Genomic DNA, 16,557 nt, shown 5'->3' with positions numbered 1-16,557 from the left:
CAGGACTGAAGACCACAACAACAACAAACATGTGTTGCATTGCAGTTAGTATATTCCTATTTTCTGGTAGATGTCTGTGTCTTTTGTTATTTTTGAAATGTACTTTTGGAGTGATCTGTCTGTTTTGAAAGTTACATTTCTGCCTTGCCTTTTGAAAACATTTGTTATTTAGTGTGTGAGTTGGTGCTTGTAGGTCATTGTGTATTATCTTGCATCTTCTTTCTTGTTTTAATGTAGTCTTTGTGTAATTGTTGTTCTGTTGCTGTGTGTGCTTCTTTGTGTGGTGTTTTGTTGTGCTGTTGTTTTTGGCCGAGTATGTGAATGCTCTTCTGTGTTCTGTGTACCTAAACTGAAATTTACGCTTGTTTGTACAGTATAAATTGAGTTACTGTCTTGACATATCAACTGCTTAATACCAAATGTGTTCTTTATTTATTATTTATGAATTTATTTATGAATAATATCCAGTTATACTGCTGTGGAAGTTGTTTATATTTTATCTCATTCACAATGAGCCCATTTTAGCAAATTGCCATCGTCAGGTGCTCTGTAAACACATAGATAAGCGATGGTCTTGATATAATGGTTTTGTAGCTATGATATGAAAATTTATAATATATAATTAGGTGTTTTACCTTACACGTAACATTGTTGCTGTCATGTCCTGTCTGTTTTGGAATTGTTACCTTCTCCAAGGTGAAGAGGGGAGGTGTATATCATATGTTACTTGCTTTCCAAATATGCTACTTTTCTAACAGTTGGATGACAGTGGGTCAGTGATGTTACGTGTTTACATAGTTACCATTATAAATAAGTGATGTATAAAAGTCAGTTGTTTATTATTACTTTTCTCTCATATAGGTTTGTTTCTAATTATGTTTTTGCCTAAAGTTAGTTTCAGTTTTATTTTACGTTTTTAATTTGTCGTAATAATTGTTTTTGTCTATGATTTATGTTGGTATTTTATCTCTGTTTTATACTACTCATGTTATCGCTGTTGCTATGAATATTTATTATTTAGAGTCACTGATATTTTTATTTTACCCGTTTTCCCGATTTATAATGTGAATAAAGTTTTCTATATACTTTTTGTGTTTTAGGTCGGTGTGTTCGTTCAGTAAATTTGTTGGGTTGCTGCATGCATGTGAATATATCTCTATTTCCTCAAGGATGTTCAACAATGTTCCCTTTTGCGTAATATGGAGGATTTCTATAGCTTCGTTATGGGTTTTACATAGTGTTTCTCTGTTTGTAAATGTTGAAAAGATGTAGATGGGTTGTTTTCACTGAATGATTCCTTCAAGAAATCCGTGATCGATTTTCCATTTAATCTTTGTTCAATCCAAGGTGTCTTTCTTAACAAGATGCTGCCGCACCATAACTGGCAGTAATCTGTGAATGAACATGAGGTGTTAGCCCTTCTAGGTTTTGCAACCAAGCTAGGTAGACACACATTAAAATGTTTCAAAATCCTAAGTTTATGGTTGTCCTTTTGTGGTTGCTTCGTTTGAGTTTCGGTTGTATGTTAAACCACGATCTTTCATACTTCTCGAGTTACATATTTTCGTATTTGTAAGCTTTATTTCATCTCATAACGGCGCTGCTAATAGTGGTTGGAAGTGGTTCGACTCTATTGGTCTGAAGATTTAATATTTCATATTATATTGGGTAGGGTCAACTCAGAAATTTATACCCTTTTGCTAATTCGTTGATTGGGTTCCATCTTTTTGTTCAGTTGTTTACTTGAGAAGACTTAAAGCTTGCTTACCACTTTAGGCCTAACCTCGTAGCTGTTGACATACAGCAAGTTGTGCCACCACACGCGGATACATTGATCACTGTCGACCACCATCTCCTCAGACCAAAGGGGTCCGTTGCCAAGCCGAGGCAAGAATGTGGCATAGAACCAAATCATTACGGCATAGGGGGGCGTCAGGCGCAGGTAGCGCTGCAGGTAGAAACGGAAGAGGCCGAAGGGCTGGCCGTGGGCGCGCTCCCTCAGGAACCCGAAGCCCACCAGCATGCCGCTCATCAGGAAGAACGAGTCCACAGCCAGACTCCCGCCACTTATCAGAGGAGCAGTCGTCCAGTCGCCAGTCGTCTGCAAATAGACAAACAATTTTCTTTTCTTATCCACTACACTTTCGTTCTGACGTGCATTGAGTATGAAAGGAAGATTAAGAAAAGAACGGTACCTTTACAGGATCACTTTGTTGACCATCTGTCTGTTTCCGCGCGACCGCTACAGTCACAGGTTCGAATCCTGCCTGGGGCATGGACGTGTGTGATGTCCTTAGGTTAGTTAGGTTTATGTAGTTCTACGTTCTAGGGGACTGATGACCTCATATATTAAGTTCCATAGTGCTCAGAGCCATTTGACCATTTTTCTGTCTATTTGATAAGTTGAAATTTATGTCAAATACTAAGGTCTACATTCCGCTGGCGGTGTAAGCTTCTAAGTCAGTACAGTCAAGAGATATGGCCATTTATGCCACGTATCATGATACCCGCAAACTAACTCATAAAAACCTATATGGTACGTCCCGTTGACCTAAAATCACTAAAATTTCGACAGGTTTTCCCGTTTTTGTTAGCCGAGACTGTCGTCGAAAATTCCTTTCTTGCATTTGCAACTCTCGCGATTTTTCGACTTTTAAAAATCTGTTTTGTCTCTTGCTGCCATTTGTGATTGCTGCATTTCATTTTTGTAAAACTTTACAAAAGTTGTCAGGTGGAAGGAAGTGGACTTCTGAATACAAATTTACCTTTGACATTTGGGTTGTCTACACACAGGGATAGGGGCAAATGCATGACATTATCTTACTCCACCTCTTTCCCCCTCCCCTCTCTGCTTCCCCTCCTCAGTCCTCCCCTCTGCTCTCCTAAGCCAAATCCCCCCCCCCTTTTCCCACTACAGTCACAATACAATATTTTACTGCCCACTGAAACGAAACACCCAGTTAGAATGTACCCAAGAGCTGCCATCGTGTAAGTAATCACAGCAACCTCACAGCTTTATCAGCAGAGCACGCGCACAGCTTTGTCAAGTTTAGCTTGTCTGAGACCTTACAGACTTCACAGCAAACTGATGCAGCTTTTTGAGCAAAACACACACACACACACACACACACACACACACTGTACTATGGACTAGCTCCCTCACGGAGGAAAGTTTCGTTTCACCGCCGACGAAAATTCTATCTTTGCAAAAAAATAATATAGCAATTTAAAGAAACCGAGGCTTGTCTTTGTTATTTACCAAAATATCGAAAGATTTCTTCTCTAACAGTCCAAAACACACATGTCAAGACTGGCTGTCTTACTGGTACTACTGTTGTGACTCACATATTGACGTGCTCTTAGCAAAGGTTGTAATTCAGTCTTTGTACGCCACTGTCTGTACTATTGTTCTAGAACAGTACAAACTTGTGTGGCTTACTTATTCACACAACTGTTGTCACTTATAGGTTAAGTTGCACTTCTAAACAAGTATAGTTCGATGAATATACCGCTTCATGCAAGGCACTTTGGAATCTCGAATTAAATGTCACAATGCTATTTCCATATCTAAAGCGCCTGTGCCATTGTTATGCAACAGTAAAAACACACATGGCTTGCTTATTGTCGCTGCTGTTGTAACTTATAGATTAAAGGTACAGTTACATGTGTTTGCTTTACATCTAATTGCTCTGTGTCTGTGCTTGTGCCATGCTCAAGTAGAGGCTTGCTATAGTTGCGTGCCTCTTTCTCAACATTTGCACTTGAGTGATTCCATTCACACCTAGAGAGAAACAGGCATACTACTCCACGTTATCAAGTTGCAGTTGCGAGTTAAATGTGCCTATTAGGTTGGCCAGTGGTCGGTGAGTTCGTTTATCAGAGCCAGCCGCCAGCCATGTGTGCTAGCAATGTCCATCAGCGAGACTGAAGCATAAACATGTTCTATAAAAGCAGGTTGAAGACCGCCTAAGTAGTAGGGCAACCTTCATACGACGACACGTTGCATTGTTGCCAAAATTATTGAAGATGGCGGAGATGACGTCATCCAAGATGGCGGCATGAAGACTTGGCAACAGGGCATGACGTCATCCAAGATGGCCGATTTTGGTGGGAAAATAGGCCAATTGTGGTATGTCCACTAACCTAACCCTCGAGAAAAAATGGCTGGAATTTTGAATTTTTTCGGGAAAATAGACCAATTGGGCTACGTCCACTAACCTAAGCCTCCAGAAGAAAAAATGGCGGGAAGTTTGAATTCCAACAGGATAATGCATGGAAAACCAAACTTGTCTTTATTATTATTCATTATTGTTGATTATCATTTATTAACATTCATTATCAATTATGATTATTTATTATTATTTATTATATTTATTATTATTTATTATTATTGACCTGCCTCCACTAGAAAATTTCCTCCAAATTCAAATTGCAGCACGATAATCGCTGCAAAAACCTGCTTTGGTATATTATTATTCATGATCATTTATTAACATCGATTATCATTCATTGTCATTTATTATCATTCATTATCATTTATTATCATTTATTATTATTACTATTTATTATTATAGGCCTACCTCCACTAGAAAATTGCTCCAAATTCAAATTCTAACACGATAATGTCTCGAAAACTGTACTTCTATTTATTATTATCATTTATTATTTATTCAAGATGTCCGATTTTCTCGGCGAGGAAGCCATTTTCCTTACATCCATAACAAAAATCTATCACAAGTTCAAATCCCAACACCATAATCGAACACACGTACAATCTTTCTCCCTCACTCATCTTTTTTCACTGGTAACCTATCAGAATCGTGTCAAATAATAAAGTGCACTTATAGTAACCTAAGTCATGTCTTTTGATTTTGCAGGGGGAAAGGGACTGAAGACTTTATTTCAAGCAGTACGGTCATCACTTGTTCTCCACCACAATCAGTAAACATCTTTGATATCGCAGTGCAGTCGCCACGACGTCCGCGCTCCAACTGAATTAGTTCAAATCGTCGCCACTCCCTGGCCCCGCCAGCCAGCGCGCGCACCCGCTGCCGACGCCTGTCACGTGAGGCGGCCGCTCGCGTTGGACTGCCAGTGCGCTGGGGGCGGCCAGGGCTAGCTGCGAGCCCAGCGATCGCTCCCACGTCATAAACCTGTTTTTGCTGCACATGCTGGAACTTGCCGAGTTTGACATCACAGTGGTCCCTTGTCTGCTCACCACATGTATTAATCGCCTCCGCACGTTTCCCGCCAAAATTGTTTGCCTCGGAGCTGAATCACACAACGGTCGGCCATTCCCTGCCACACTTTTGGCGCCAAAGTTATTTTCCTGGGCACGTTCAAACCTGTCGACGCCGACCGCTCACCATCCACTAAGTGTCCTTGTGTGAGCGAGAATGCAGTGCTACACTTTTGGCGCCAAAGTTTGCTCGACAGTGGAATCCGCCATGTCTGTATAACAGCACGTTTGGTCGGCACTAGAACGCTCGCTAATTGACTCTCTCTCGCGCTCGTTATAACTGGACACTCGCTGCGACGCCACCCTGCTTACGTCACACACCCTCCATACACGCGACGGACATAGTCCTCTGTAAATCCCTAAGTACTTAATTCCATTTTGATTTTAATCATATTAAATAATTCAATTTACAGTTTGAAAGACGTATGTATTCATTACCAGCGACGGCGAGGCATGACAGAATCTCTGACCAGAGAGTTATTTATCGTTGCTAGTCTGCGCTTGACCGCGCGAGTGTTCAGTTGTACTCTGTCTATAGTAGTGGTCAGTCGGATACAGCAGTTGCGTGTAGCGAGTCGGCAGGAACAGTGCTAGTGTGTAGTGAGTCGGCGGCTGAAGTAGTAGTCAGTCGGATACGGTAGTAGCGAGTGGACGGTTGTACTGAGCAGGCGTCGGCATGCGTCGGCGGCGTGCTCTTCTCGCGACTCTGGTCACGATTCGGGACGATATGTATTGTTGTAGAAGGTAAAGACGCAGCATTGCCCACATCTAATAATGTATGTTAATTGTAATTAATTTGTTCAAAAAAAATGCCCCAATAACAATTTTCTATAAAGTAACTGTTTTAAAGAAAAACATTCATTTCAATTTAAAGAATATTTCCTACGCATTCCTTGCAAGAATAAAAAAAAATATATACGCCAGCATTGCACGAAGCTGTGTCGATAGATAAGAGCAGATATAGATGCAGTTTTTTTATAGATGCAGTTTTTTTATTGAGGTAAGAATTTTGCTTTTGTTATTCAGAATACAGGGCCGAAGGTCAGCGCTGCTGTCCTTATAAAATTTATCAGGTTTAATTATTTCACAGGGCCGAAGGTCAGCGCTGCTGCCCTTATAAAATTTACCAGATATTATTATTTCTGTTACGAGGTTACATTCAGTTCGTGGTTCATTATCTAAATAATATTATTGTGTGGTTTTTGGTCGATTTTCATTCATTAATTTTGTGTGGAGAAGTTACAAGATTCATATATGTATGCAAAGGTGTTCAAGTACCTAATTTCAACTATTTTTCGAGGACCAGACAGCCACCTCTTCCTAGGAACCAGTGCCGAGTTTCAATTCTGGCAGTAAAGAAAGGTCACTTCCGCTTTCTCTACCAACCTAAGAAAATTGTTGGAAAGAAAGAGCACTTGTACTAACCTCAGCCACCAGACCGCCACTTCCTCCTAGGACCCAGTGCCAAATTTGAAATATGCCCGTAAACAAAGCTCACTTGCCCTTCCGCCACCAACCTAAGAAAATTGTTGCAAACGAAGCTCATCACTGCTCAACTAAGCCACCAAGACTCAACAACTTCCTACACATTTTGGGTAAAAGGACTCACCCTGCACTCGGCCCATGGATGGAGGAACGAATTTACTTTATTTCGGAATGGAGTATATGTATCACACCGACATGTCCCACACCATACAGACCTGCAGAACACTCCTACATAACTCATTTAGAATGCTCTAGACACACGCTTGCTAATTGTAAACAGTAAAAAATAATGCATAGCACAGCCTATAGACATGGGAACCGCTCATAAATAATGCAAAACATTTACGTCCAAATAGCCAAACAACTCCTAACATTCGGAAATAATTTCAGTCCATAGGCTGATGGAAGGAGGAAGGAGTGTACTTTATTTATTTGGGACATATCTTTTTGAAACTTTTGCACCTCATACGTTTCGATATGTAAGGCTGACATAAGGCAGGTTCTGAACTCCAGTAGTGCACTACAAATGGCAACACAACCACACCCATCAAGATGTTCATTCCAATCCAGACGTGTAACTCCTCTACAGATAAATTTGTCCAGTTATTTGTTGACTCACTCACAGTCTGACCAGATTGCAGTTTTGCGCAACAACCGATCAGACTGCGCTGTGCTGCTCAGGGAAGTAAGGAAGGACTGCACTCTATTTATTTCGAGCCCTTTTATTTAGTCGTGAAGTATATTTGTCACAAAACACCTGCACTGATCTGACTGAGGTCGTCTGACACAGGCCACAAACACGTAAACAACTCCTAATTTCACCATACAATAGCAAACATCTTTTAAATAATGCAGTACACAGTATCAGCAGACGAGCTCTGTACTCTTGAACTCTCCAAGTAAAGCACAGCACAGCGCACAGACATGCTCGCAAAATAGTGCAACAGACGCGCCCAACTCCCCCAGCTGCCAAACCAACCAAAAGTGAAGCTGCATGGCTCTTCTTATGTATACCGCCGGCGTCTCATGTCTGGACCTGCCTTCGCGTCTATTGTCTGAACAGCCCATAGCTCATTGACACACACGATTATCGCGGCCGGGAAAACATTTACTACTCGCATGCAACCGAGATGGTGACGGAAATCCAATCACTCTGATCAGCGCTGCAGGTGCGTGTAATGATTGAGAACACTCTATTTATTTTTTCAAACATCTTATATAACCATACAGTATACCTATCACGCTATCACAAAACACCCAACCAGATGTGCTCTGGGCCATGTTGCACAGCCCAAAGACATGCACCCAGTCATAATTTCAGTACACACAATAGCAAATTGCTACTAAATAATTCTTCACACAGATGTGTAGATACGCTCAGTACTCGTAAACTATCCAAATAACGCATAGCAGAGCCTGCAGATCCGCTCGCAAAATAACTCAGCAGACGTGCGCAGGTACCCCCCTCTGCACCCTGCCCGCAGGTTCTCGAAGTCACGCATCCATCTGATTACAAGCCGCCCACAGCCCCTGCTCGGCCTACGCAAGCGTGAGTTGGCGCGGTCGATGTGGTCTTCAGCTGTCAAAGCACACACATACGTTCGTCCAGGACCGCGATCCGTCACAATCCCGATCCGCGACCACCAAACGCAGGTGAAAGTCAACTTTATATCAACGTTGCATGATTCCAAAGCGCATCCTACATACGCCAGACACATCATAGCAGCAGCACGTCTTTACCTCCTATGATACACTGCGCATTGGTCCTGACACGACATTACACGGCCCTTTAACTAAACGTTACTACACATCCCTGCTCTCGTCTCGTCGCGTGACCAGCCATCTAAAACCTTCTCAATATTGTTCTTACTTTACAACATTAAAAAAAAAGTAAGAACTAATGTACTCCTTCCATCGCACCTAACCTCACACCCATCTCACCATCAACATACGCAAACGTCCTCAACCCTATCTTGACGCTCATATATCACCCCACAAACTATGTCCATCAATCAATTTACCATTCCCATCCCCTCTTTTCGAATTACAAACGTAGCCTCTATCTAAACACCAATCAACTCATCTTTCTCGCACGTTCAAAAGTAAAATTAATTTTACGCACACCCAGAAATGCCAAACGCAATTAAAGAGTCAAACTTTTATACAGATCATCAAGCACATGCGACACTCACACCAATATTCAAAGCCTGGTCCATATTTACCACCTCCACCTTGAATTAAATATTATTACCATTGCCCCAACATTCTGCCAGCTCTCGATTTGGACCTTTTTCCCCCCCTCTTAACTGTTGTCACTAGCGGTCCAATATCACTATCTATAGATTGCATAAATTTCCACATAAAAAAAATCTCGCGCCGCCATTTAGAGACTACTATATTCGAACACATAGCATCATTCAACAACTATCACTTGCTCTTATCTAATAACTCATCATCAGGTCTGAGGGCAAGGTCACCCCTTTCTTTCATTCTTTCTTTCAGCAGCAGACAGCTATTTTTTACAGTGGTAACGAAATCGCGCCATCAACTTAACATCACCAATTGCGAAACATATCTTCAAATACGTAAGCATTCTTACTCGATTACACAGTGGTCCCGCTGAGGACATGACCTTCAATATTACAGTTCTTAATCCAATAACCACCAAAACAAGTACTAAATGCTCAAACTAATCCCATAGCACCATACAAAGCGAGCGTCAGAGCGCCGCTGGCGGCATGTCAAAGCAACATATCTGTCCATCTAAACAGCCGTCCACTCAGCCGCAGGACCAGCATGCTGAAGTGGGCTCTCTCTATGCCTGCTCTCCAGCTATTGTCTAACGACATACAGTGCACAAATTGATTCCTGAATAACGCAGATCTCTATCCCCCCTTGCATCTCCAACAGGACATGTAAACAGTGTCTCCCCCAGCCAGCGAACCTGACGTCATTCACCCTTCGCTGACAATTTCCACTCACAAATCTTAAACACTCGCATATATAAAACCATATTCACTCCTGCCAAAACTCACTTAATAATAAAAAAGCATTCCCCCTTTCTAAGCATAGATGAGTATGCATTTATCTTCACCCATCTGATCTCTGCAATTTATCTCGGAGAAAGACATATCTATTACTTTCTGCAGCCTGTATAGAAACAGGACGAACTCAGTTACGGGAAATGAGCGCACTGTTGTACGTCCCAAACTAGATGCAAGTACAACAGATCCTCAACACCCTATCATCTTTATCCTCTACCATCAAACAGTGAAAAAAAATTTACCAGCTATGAAAGCTCATCATATTTACAAGTCACGAAGGCACTAATGCGATCCACCTCCAGCTCGGACAAACGGAATTGACAATACTCTCCCTGAATAACTCAGAGTGCGACCATCCAAGAATTCCTAACAGCTCACCAAGTCAGACATCTCAAACTTCAGCTGCCTGTATGAATAAGATCATATTAAACATACAGGCGCTGCACAGACCACTTTAAAGTTTGATCACCCATACTCTAAGCGAATGAGAAGCTTCCTCTGACCCTTGTTCAAACTGTGTTTTCGAACACGCTTTTGCACACTGCCGAACATTTCGTCTTTCTGCCGCGACTTCGAAGTCAGTGTCTGATTCTAAACAGACATTAACGCGGACTGATGCACGGCCTCTCACAGGAAACTATACCTTGCACCTTCTAAATCATATTCTTACAGTCGATAGCATAACATTGAATGATTTTATATAGATGACAGCCACAACACAAGGAAACTAGAAGAGCCTGGTGGCGTTGTGGCGACTTCCCCCGAAAGTGATTGACCACCTCTACATTTAAACTCATATGTCGCAGTGACCGAATAGTTTATAACTCTGCATTCCATTTCTAGTGATTTGTCATTTTTTTGCACACAAGTACGGGATCACCGTTTTCGGTGCTAGCAACCCCGGAAGTTGCGGTCCAGCAACAAAAATTTGTCCCCCAACTCAAACAAGCATTGTCAGTCAATCATTATGTCGTACCCAATGCACAGATGCGATGGATAAGACACCGCCGATCTACTGTAATATTATCCATCACAGCTGATATCACGAAAAGTTTTACAGTAAGTCCAACACTGGCCGATCATGTGACAGCTTGGTTTCTTAATTTCAGTATCATAGCTAAACCATACATCCTCTACTTTGCAAGTATCATTGCGGACATTCATAGATGACTGCTCAGCACGTCCATTCACACTTAATTCTCGAACATATAAAAACGATCAAAGTATACCAGTCAATGCTATACATATTTCTAAGACCTCGTGCATAGTACTCGATCAAGCTCTCTGCGTATGGCGGTCACAGAGCTATCTCGCCCTCTTACGTTAAAAGACCATCCTCATCTCGGCATTGACCAACCTATCCCGCAACATCACTACCCAATTATTCCTCAACCGAGCAGACGAATACAGCTACATTCCACTTCTATTGACTGAATAGAGCTTTCCTAGTCCTAGCCCCTCCAAGTGCACCACATTTCTCGAAATGCAACCAAATCTTGGAGCTTAGCACACCATATCGATCTATAGTAACAGATCTCAAAGTGCCTTAATTTAATAGCATACAGTTAAGAAGAACAAGAAGTTTATACCTATGAGTCTTCCGCGGGGCGTGCAAGTACACAGAGATACAGAAAACAGAGCAAGCGCTCTCCGAATGTGGAGGTGACTGGATACGCCTTGGTTACATTTACAGGCAAATTTGGAACACAGAACGATAGCTTATGTCGCGTTCGCATGGATGGATCTGACATAAAATCGAAAGAAATGCGAAAACTGATTAGTGCATAGGTATAAACTAACCTAATATACACCGAAATGCGGTGAAAATGAGAACGTACTTGCTTATCTTCTGGTTCACAGGGAGGAATTTGTAAATGGAGTCAAGTATGCGGCAACAAGAGGAATGTAGGAAAACGATGACATCGAAGCGAGCGTAATAAGGAAGGTAGTCAATTTTTTCTAGTTGAGTTCGTATTATAGTGTATGTCTACTGAGGTAGCAGTGATACACACAAGCTGAATACTGTATTTGATGCTTTTCAGGAGGACAGAGAATCATTCACGTCTAAACTTACTCGCCTCTGTGTTAAACGATAACAGAGAGTGTATGGGATGATCGATTGAGAAAGAGGTGCAACTAGATACGATTCAAACGTTGACTCATTTATTATAGAGAAGGACAAGTTTCTGAAGGTCGATTTTTTTACCAGTGTTCTATTTGGATGCTTTAGTCACGTAATATAGCCTGCGTTCTAGTCGTATGCAGCTACGTGTTCCGTATGTGGTTTAAAGCACTGTATTTGCGATCGTTAACGGTGAATCTGTCGGTCATCAGAGGACTTCCATCTCATGTGTGATGAAAGTTGACACATTCCTCTAAACGCACTTTGATTTACGCGATCTCCACCCTGTCGCATGATTGGCATAAAATCGAAACTTCAGCGTCATAACTAAGTTAACTGTGGGTATTTGTGAGGGGCTGTAATCATTGTGTACACACTTAACCGACAGATGGGTGTTTACAGAGTTGGTGACGGGATGACTTGTAATTTTCACATGTTGAATGCTGCTGTTATGCGTATCTGTTTGCTTGTAGGATGTACCGGCTGCTAATAACTATCATTTTTATATAGATCTGATGGAGTAATTGTATTATTTCTGACTCGTGATTTGGTCAGACTGTGAGTGAGTCAACAAATAACTGGACAAATTTATCTGTAGAGGAGTTACACGTCTGGATTGGAATGAATATCTTGATGGGTGTGGTTGTGTTGCCATGTGTAGTGCACTACTGGAGTTCAGAACCTGCCTTATGTCAGCCTTACATATCGAAACGTATGAGGTGCAAAAGTTTCAAAAAGATATGTCCCAAATAAATAAACTACACTCCTTCCTCCTTCTATCAGCCTATGGACTGAAATTATTTCCGAATATTAGGAGTTTTTTGCCTATTTGGACGTAAATGTTTTGCATTATTTATGAGCGGTTCCCATGTCTATAGGCTGTGCTATGCGTTATTTTTAACTGTTTACAATTAGCAAGCGTGTGTCTAGAACATTATAAATGAGTTATGTAGGAGTGATTTGCAGGTCTGAATGGTGTGGGACATGTCGGTGTGATACATATACTCTATTCCGAAATAAAGTAAATTCGTTCCTCCATCCATGGGCCTAGTGCAGGGTGAGTCTTTTTACCCAAAATGTGTAGGAAGAGGTTGAGTCCTGGTGGCTTTGTTGAGTGGTGATGAGCTTCGTTTGCAAAAATCTTCTTAGGTTGGTGGCGGAAGGGCAAGTGAGCTTTGTTTACTGGCATATTTCAAACTTGGCGCTGGTTCCTAGGAGGAAGTGGCGGTCTGGTGGCTGAGGTTAGTACAAGTGCCCTTTCCTTCCAACAATTTTCTTAGGTTGGTAGAGAAAGCGGAAGTGACCTTTCTTTACTGCCAGAATTGAAACTCGGCGCTGGTTCCTAGGAAGAGGTGGCTGTCTGATCCTCGAAAAGTAGTTGAAATTAGGTAGTTGCACGCCTTTGCATACATATATGAAATTGTAAATTGACTTATTTAATATGATTAAAACTGAAATGTAATTAAGTACTTAGGTAATTGATGGGTTAGATGAGCGATGTGGGAGTTAGCATATTTACAGAAGACTTTGTCCGTCACGTGTATGGAGGATGTGTGACGTAAACGGGAGGGCAGCACAGCGAGTGTCCAGTTATAATGCGCGCGCGAGAAAGTGTCAATTAGTGAGCGTTTTAGTGCTGACCAAATGTGCTGTTATACAGTCATGGCGGATTCCACTGTCGAGCAAACTTTGGCGGCAAAAGTGTAGCACTGCATTCTCGCTCGCACAAGGACATGTGGTGGACGGTGAGCGGTTGGCGTCGACAGGTTTGAAAGTGCCCAGGAAAATAACTATGGCGCCAAAAGTGTGGCAGGGAACGCCGACCGTTGTGTGATTCAGCTCCGAGGCAAACAATTTTGGCGGGAAACCTGTGGAGGCGACGAATACACATGGTGAGCAGACAAGGGACCGCTGTGACGTCAAACTCGGCAAGTTCCAGTGTGTCCAGCGAATACAGGTTTGTGACGTGGGAGAGATCGCTGGGCTCGCAGCTAGCGCTGGCCACCCCCAGCGCACTGGCAGTTCAACGTGAGCGGCTGCCTTACGTGACAGGCGTCGGCAGCGGGTGCGCGCGCTGGCCGGCGGGGCCAGGGGGTGGCAACGATTTGAACTAATTCAGTTGGAGCGCGGACGGCGTGGTGACTGCACTGCGATATCAAAGATGTTTACTGATTGTGATGGAGAACATGTGATGGCCGTACTGCTTGAAATAAAGTCTTCAGTCCCTTTCCCCCTGCAAAATCAAAGGACGTGACTTACGTTACTGTAAGTGCACTTTATTATTTGACACGATTCTCATAGGTTACCAGTGAAAAAAGATAAGTGAGGGAGAAAGTTTATACGTGTGTTCGATTATGGTGTTGGGATTTGAACTTGTGATAGACTTTGTCATGGATGTAAGGAAATCTGACATCTTGAATAAATAAGAAATGATAATAATAAATAGAAGTACAGTTTTCGAGACATTATCGTGTTAGAATTTGAATTTGGACCAATTTTCTAGTGGAGATAGGTCTATAGTAATAAATAATAATAATAATAAATGATAATAAATGATAATTAATGATAATAAATGACATTGAATGATAATGAATGTTAATAAATGATAATGAATAATAATAAACAAAAGTAGAGTTTTGCAGCAATTATCGTGCTGGAATTTGAATTTGGAGGGAATTTTCTAGTGGAGGCAGGTCAGTAGTATTAAATAATAATAAATGATAATAAATAATGATAACTGATAATGAATTTTAATAAATGATAATCAATAATAATGAATAATAATAAAGACAAGTACAGTTTTGCAGGCATTATACAGTTGGAATTCGAACTTCCCCCCATTTTTTCTTCTGGAGGCTTAGGTTAGTGGACGTAGCCCAACTGGTCTATTTTCCCGCCAAAATTCAAAATTCCCGCCATTTTTTCTCGAGGGTTAGGTTAGTGGACAACCACAATTGGCCTATTTGCCCACCAAAATCCACCATCTTGTATGACGTCATGCGCTGTTGCCAAGTCTACATGCCGCCATCTTGGATGACGTCATTGCCGCCATCTTGAATAAATTTGGCAACAATGCAGCATGTCGTCGTACGAAGGTTGCCCTACTACTCACCTAATATTACTTATAACTCTGACTGTGATGAAAAAAACATTTGTTAGATCCTTAACATAACCAGTAAACAGGGCAGCTGCACATATTGTGTTTATCTCGCAAAGCATTTAATGACAATGATGAAATCTGAACATGAGAAAACCTAGTTTTAAGTAAAAAAAGTAACAACTCTCAAATAAACATGCTTGGAAAATCTTTCAGTTTACATTTTGAATGTATATTTTTTTGTCCACTTTCAGAGCTTATAGACTGAAGCATCTGAAACAGTCGGAAACATCCGGACATTTTGTTGTTGCTCTGATAAATTCGATTCGCTGGCTAGGCCAGGTGCCTGGGGGGTTGCAACTTGTGAATAATAGGAGAGAGGAGCTTCAGCAGTACACGGCTCTTCATCACAAGGACTGCTGATGGCTAATGAAGAAATACCAGATTCCATTTTCAAATCAAAAGTACTTTATGGTTGTACATTTCTGCTAGAGGTATAAGTGTTCTTTTATTTTCCTCTTATTGATCTTATTGATACAAACTATTTATGAATCAGAACGGTTCGTAAAGGAATCAGGATGGCTTCAGCACAAGTTGGCCATATTCACACCCAAACTTCAAAGTGTATTTATCAGAAGTATGAAAAAGTTTTTTTTATTTTGTTGAGATTTCCTTGTCGTTTCCAGGTTGTTATTTGTGAGGAAGTGTAGGCAGTTAGTTAGTTTCATTCTGCCTTTATAATCAAAGGAACTGATTAGGCTGAGAAAAGGAAATGCATGACAATACTTTACCAATTGCATGTGTTCCTTTGCCAAAGCGCAAAGGGAAGAGCAAACTTGAATGCATGTAATAAAATGAATCTTTTAAAAGTGAGACACAGTAAAACAAAGCCCGAGATGGAGCGAACAGCGGATAGGTCCATGAGCATTACATATATCTCCTGATCTGGTATGGGAAGACTCCTGTGCACCTTATTGCCTCTGTATGCAACAGCTGCATGGGTGTAGTGTGCACAGAAAATTACACAGGCGCAATCTCATATTAAAGTACACTTGGCGTGGACAAACTTAAGCTGTCGCAGGGTGGAAATTAAATGACGCTCCTGAAATAATATACTGAATAGTATTTTTAATGTCTCAATTAAATACAATTTCGAATTGATAAGAAACGATTGTTTCCATGCTTACAACTACCCATATCCGACTACTTTTCAAAGTCAGATAAATATTATAGTGATCCCATGCTAGGGTATTAAAATTATCTTGCAAAACTAAACATTTGTAATCTTCTCCTAACTTATGCTGTCGCACAATGGAAGTCGATATTTAATATCCTTAGTCTTCCACAGCGTCATTCTGTGGTTATAAATCGTAGCTTACAGTTTGGTAAGAGAATGTGCAATAGCCAAGGAAGACATAAAAGTTTCTCATAACACATATCAGGGACACTTAACAAAGTCAATAAGACAATTATTGATATCAATGTTCACTTCTGGGCTTCTGATGACGTATGAATCATCTATATATCCTTATACTGTAATTGTAGCTCTTCCACATTAAACCGCCTATTC

The 16,557-nt window shown here is 41.2% G+C and overlaps 1 protein-coding gene across 1 annotated transcript in view; it reads right to left on the bottom strand.

Annotated features, from left to right (window-relative positions):
- The window catches only part of LOC124805647 (nose resistant to fluoxetine protein 6-like), a 179,796-nt gene that overhangs the window by 149,258 nt on the left and 13,981 nt on the right, over nucleotides 1-16,557 (bottom strand). Inside the window, exon 3 of the mRNA XM_047266213.1 lies at nucleotides 1,769-2,101. Within this exon, the coding sequence (XP_047122169.1) occupies nucleotides 1,769-2,101 (333 nt within the window). The remainder of the gene's footprint in view (nucleotides 1-1,768; nucleotides 2,102-16,557) is intronic.

This window comes from Schistocerca piceifrons, chromosome 7 (assembly GCF_021461385.2).
Source record: "Schistocerca piceifrons isolate TAMUIC-IGC-003096 chromosome 7, iqSchPice1.1, whole genome shotgun sequence".
NCBI classification, from domain to species: domain Eukaryota; kingdom Metazoa; phylum Arthropoda; class Insecta; order Orthoptera; family Acrididae; genus Schistocerca; species Schistocerca piceifrons.
This window is presented reverse-complemented; position numbering and strand designations above follow the sequence as displayed.